The sequence below is a fragment of the Papilio machaon genome, chromosome 26 (genome assembly GCF_912999745.1).
Source record: "Papilio machaon chromosome 26, ilPapMach1.1, whole genome shotgun sequence".
Taxonomy (NCBI): Eukaryota; Metazoa; Arthropoda; class Insecta; order Lepidoptera; family Papilionidae; genus Papilio; species Papilio machaon.
Window position 1 is genome coordinate 2,725,008 of NC_060011.1, and position 6,056 is coordinate 2,731,063.

General features: G+C 29.2%; 1 protein-coding gene across 1 annotated transcript; it reads right to left on the reverse strand.

Annotated features, from left to right (window-relative positions):
* Positions 1-343: 343 nt before the first annotated feature.
* Positions 344-4,237, reverse strand: LOC106718732 (longitudinals lacking protein-like). Its single transcript, XM_014512895.2, has 5 exons — positions 4,058-4,237; positions 3,759-3,871; positions 3,168-3,254; positions 1,458-1,604; positions 344-696 (listed from the first exon to the last, which is right to left on the reverse strand). The coding sequence occupies exons 2-5, from the start codon at positions 3,852-3,854 to the stop codon at positions 640-642; spliced, it is 387 nt and encodes a 128-aa protein (XP_014368381.1). The 5' UTR covers positions 3,855-3,871; positions 4,058-4,237; the 3' UTR covers positions 344-639.
* Positions 4,238-6,056: the final 1,819 nt, after the last annotated feature.

The window sequence follows — 6,056 nt, forward strand, 5'->3', positions numbered from 1 at the left end:
TATGATTTGTCAAAGTACCAACAACATTTCCGTTATAATTTTATATCAAATATATAGTAATATATCATTTATTGTACTTTATTTTAAATTGAATATTTTATGAAGCAACTGAATTTTTTTTTCCATGGATTTGAATTTTTTCAAAAATAACATTTATAAAAAAAATTATCCATCAAAGTTTTATATGCATTCAACATCAACATATTGAAAGTCAGGAAATTATTTGTATATGGAATGGACTTTTCCTATCTACACATTAGTTTAAGTAATTTAAAAAAAAAACAAGAATAAAAACTCTTTGGATATCAAATGTAATAAAAATGTCAATTGTATTTTTTTTTACTATTTTTAGAATAAAATATGGCTTGACAACAAAACCTGAGGTTAAGTATATAGTTGGTATATGCTAGCTTATTAAATTCACTCTACTTTTGAAGGGCATATGTCAAATTAGGAATTTTCAATAATTTTTTAACAATTTGTTATTCACTTACCTAAGTCCAATGTGTAGAAAGTTTGTTAACTTAAAAAAAGGTATCGAAATTAAATGAACAGTTGAGGTTAGTTAGTGGTATGTTACATTGGCTTTCTTCATTACAATCACTAAAGTCTTTAGGGCACTTGCGCACTGAGCTGGTGTTAGCCTTCCCGTTTGATGGTGGGCATCTGCGGTGGAGGTTCAGCGAGACCTTTCACCTAGAAAATGGAGTAAAAATATTAAAAAAATATTAAATTTACTTCACATATTTACTGCTACCAACTAGCTTGGTAAGTTCAAATCAATTGAGAACTCATTGATCTTATAAATTGACTCATATCAGTGATAAAGTAAACTGAATATAACACATTCGATGTTGCTACGATGTTTTAAGAGCGTCGGTGACTCAGGAGTTAAACACTTGACTTGTAATCTGCAGATCCTGGATTCGAATCCCGCCATGTACCAATGTTTTCGATTTACATATATGTACATTTATACCACATTTTTCCGATGAAGGAAAACATCGTGATGCAACCTACACATATCAGAGACATGTGTGAAGTCAACCAACTCACACTGGACCAGCATAGTTGACTATGGCTTGGCACCCCTAACTTAGGGAACACTCCGAGCCCCTCGGTGGGGATGTATAGTGAGCTGATGATGTTTTAGTAATAAACTGAACTATATATAAAAAAAGAAAAATATAATAAAACAAAAGACCAGTGGATGGCATGGAATGTGTTAAGTGATTGAATCAATACCAACATATCGGCCAATCTTCAACAAAGTTAAATCTTTCAATATGTCTCAATTTAAATGTACTTCTTTTCATTGGATGGGTAAAGTTATTTGTCAAACAAAATAACCTTATTTAGTATATAATAGAACTAATAAACATAATAATTAAGATAATCGCAAAAGACTTTTGAAACAGTTTGGAAAAAATAACAACATTTAAATATTTGATAATAACCTTAAGTCTTGCGGCTGTCTTGAGGAAGGCAGGCAACTGTTCCTGCGACACGTTCACTTCACCCGCGTACATAAACTCCAGTATCGCTTGTAAGTGCAAGTAAGAGACATCCTTTAATATTATTATTGGATGTTTCGATGGGTTTTCCTAGAAAAAGAAAAAGTATGCAAAAAAAACACAAATCTTAATACAAGCATAGTTAATTTTACTAATATTATAAATGTGAATGTTTAGAAGGATGGATGGATGGATGGATGTTTGTTTGAAGGTATCTCCGGACAGGTTCAATGGATCATGATAAAATTTGGCACAGATGTAGAACATAGTCTGGAAGAACACACAGGCTACTTATTAAGTTTCTTGAATTCCGCGCTGACGGAATCGCGGGCGACAGCTAGTAAAAAAAGACCTCCAATATATAACTGTGATTTAAGTGAAATATTTATCATAAGGGAGTTAGAAATCTCATTTTGTTTCCATGAGTAAAAAATGTATAAATACATCCATAAAATTACAGAAAGTATTGTAATCGCCTGTTTCTAATATAAAAAAATAATTGACTAAGTATAAAGAACATAGAAAGATTTGTATAAGTGTATACAGGATGAATAAAAGCATGCATAATAAGCAATAAATTACCAACAGAACAATATTGTTGTACAAGACAATGTAGTGACAACATCCTGTCACTGTATACAATGAAATGTTTATTGTTACCAATTGATCAGTTATATAATGTTCTAGACCAGAGATTTCATTAGTTTTTACTGGGACCGTTTAAAAAATTATAAATTATAGTGAACCCCTACTGTTTTTCTTTAACTTGTAAACAATAAACTTTGTTCCATTATAGACCTATAATTATTCCACAAATATCAACTACAGTAATACTTTCTGTACAAAGATATTTTTTATTTTATTTACATTTATACAATATATCTATATATATAAAAGAAAGTCGTGTTAGTTACACTATTTATAACTCAAGATAGGTCGAACTGATTTAGCTGAAAATTGATGGGGAGGTAGCTTAGAACTAGGAGACGGACATAGGAACTTTTTTATCTCATGTGATTTTTTTTTATTCCGCGCGGACGGAGTCGCGGGTAAAAGCTAGTACAATTATAAATATATATATTACAATTTATATGGCAGAGTAAACAAATAATTATGTTTACATAAATATTTTTATCAGTTGCCATCAACCTTTGGCTGCAAAATATCAGTTTTGTTCTTTTACTATCAGGACTTCTGGCAGTATATCTTTAAAGTGAAAGTGTTGACATTGAGACAATGATACAGAAACAATAACAAATAGGATGCAGCTGTATCTGTACGAAAAAATGCTATTGTTTGTGCAACTCACTGCTAGTATATATTTTATACTAGCTTTTTCCTGCGACTTAAAAACTGCGACGTAAAAAAAATGCACCCAAGATAAAAAAGTTCCTATGTCCGTCTCCTAGTTCTAAGCTTTTCAATCAATTTTCAGCTAAATCAGTTCGACCGATCTTGAGTTATAAATAGTGTAACTAACATGACTTTCTTTAATATATATAGATGAAGGGCCAGAGTTTGTCTTGTAAGTGGAGTATCACAAAGGGCCCTGACAATGTTATGTTAACCGGTGTTAGATTATAATTGACTATATACGGCTGTTATTCCCTTACAAGTTCAAAAACTACCAACTTTGTATTGATACAAACTCACCTCTAACAAGCTTTTGAAATATGGACTGCAAGCGGAGAGCACCATCTTATGAGCTTTACATGTCTGCCCTTCACATGCGAGAGTTACCTGAAATATATTTAAATAAATGAACTGAATATGAAACCACATCAATAGGATAGGATAAATTACTTAAAAATATTGTTCTAAGCTTCAATACAGTTAGACCTATGAATAGTTTATTAACTTAATAAGCAATAAGCATTAAAGATGTACAGTCGAAACTGGATAAACGAGTTCAAGGCACCATAATATTTTCCTTGCTTACAGAGGTTCTCTCTAACCTGAGTTTCCCACTTGTGGAGCTTGTCTATGGGGCCGGACAATGCCTTTTACTTAGAGGTTTATAGCTTATTCTACTGTATAACACTAATTTAGAATTATCTTAAAATAATATAGATCTGTTTAGTAAACAATTTTGCAGCAAACATAATTGAGGGTAATATTTTGCTCTATTTATAAAATCGGCAATTACAGTTATGACGATATAATGAAGTTCTTTGGAAGCACTAATTGTAGTCTAGATTATGATCTTAATATATCTATAAAAATAGGATTTTTAGAAATACTTACGTCTGTAAAGCTTTTCTCATCTCTTAAGTGTCTAAAGGAAGTCACCATATTTGTCTGAAAGTCATTCCATTTCAGGAAAAACTGTTGGTCGCCCATATTGGATAGTTCTTCTCCTGTAAAGTTTTAAATTATGGTTTTATTAACAAAATATGGTTATAATTAGAACCTACGAGTAAATAACAATAGACGAAGTAATCAACAGTGAAAATCGTATCACATATTAATGGTTTGAAAATAGTGCATTATAGATTTGTCCATACGTCACTATGTGGAATGCATTGCATAGAAAACAAGCTTACCTAGACAATTCCTAATAAAATATGTATTTGTATTCTATAATTTCACTAACACTATTATAACAGTCGTTCAAGGACACCAAAGCAATGTTACACCGTTCTCACTTCAAAACTTAACCAATTAAATTTGAAAATAAAGACGCCGTCTCGCATAAATAAGTGACTTCTTTCTATTTCTTCAAATTCCTTCATTCACCTAGTTTGGGTTGCCACTTTACAATTACAAAATTCCTTATTTTTCATTCGATGTGATTTCATTAAAGATTTTCACAAGCGTTCTGATTTTTTTTTATATCTAATTCAAATAAATACACAATTTAAGAAAAAAATCAACTTTTTATTTTGTTATCAAGTATGTTAGATATAGTTTTACATTGAGACTTGTGAATAGCAGTACTGATTGTGACTTGGTATAATTTTTATCTAAACTGTTGTTGTAACTTCATTTTTAAGTTGTATCTAAAACCATTTATTCCGGTAGTTTTTTTAAAATTTAAACCGTGAAAAGGGGCAAATTTTTTTACTCAGCATCCCTATTCGCTTCTTGGTTTGTCAAGCATTTTGTAAAAGTTAATTGAGTTGAAGTGCGTTCAGAATAATATTTTTGACAACTTTAAAAAATGTGTTAATTTTTTAATTGTATTTTAAAATGTGTGGGGTATTAGTTAGAATAATAATAAAATGGGCAATAAAAAATCTTTATATTATTATCTTGTTGTGAAGGATAAATAACGGTTAAAAAGATTTTACTCTAATTATAGATAAAGTAGCGCCATCTACATTTAATTTAAAAGCTGTAATTGAGATAAAAGTTTTAAAAACTGTCGCCATCTAACGATGAGTAGAAATACTAAAAAAATTGGATTCTAGCATACAAAACAAATTTCAAAATGGTATTCATGTAATGGTAAGTTTACTTACGCTTTGGTACATTTCCTGATTGAGAATCAGCTTTTGTAAGTAGGTTTCAAATTAAAATTACGAATTTAAAGCAAATAATTCTTTATTTAATACATCATGTATTTCACAAAAAAAAAACGTTTTTAAAACGACACTCTTATTGCAGAAAGAAAGAGAGGCATAAAGTGAATATACTTATTATAATAAAATAATTACCACACATACAATTACATTGGTAATATTTAACAATATTTAAGATAATATAATATTTATTAAATAACAGCATTTTTTTAAACACACGACACTACATTTGAAAGGCCAAGCGGTGTTGCCAGAATACACTTAATTTAACTCTTAATTTTAAAGTACTTTGTTTTTTTTTTTAAGTACACGATTTTTAAATGTAAATCTTATACAAGACATTCGTAAGATTTCTTAAAAACTAACATCGAAGTACCACTTATTTACTGGCCCTAAAGACATAAAAAAAACTAAAGTCGTAGATAAGAAAAATTAAATAAAATTGCAATTATTATTAATTTACAAAGCTTTTTAATTATAATTGACATGAAGCAGGATTTCCATTTAAATAATACAATGTTATATATTAACGTTATTAAATAAGTTATTTCTAATTTAAAAACAATAATTCAATTAAACATTTATCTTTAATAAATTACAATATTGCTTTCAAGAATACTTCCTTTAGAAGTTATAAAGCTATTATAATTATTATTATGAAAAAAAAATATATAGGACCAATCTTAGAATACTAAGAGACATCGTTCTTTATTAAAATCTATTTTATTTATATTTAGTTGATATATTTGGTATGTTTAGCGACAAGTTTATACAAAGCAAAATTCCGACTTAGGTATTACTAGCGTATGATTCGTCCATCCATTTCAGGAGACTGAATTATATCTATTACAATAAAACTATCAAGAGTTCAAAACTCACTTAACTATTTGCTGCACCGAAAACCTTAAAATAGAACATATATTTTTCTAACATTAAACTTACTTACCTTCGAATAACCTTATCAACATTTAATATTATATTTTTTACAATAAAATAAATCGGTAAACTAAAGTCACCCAAA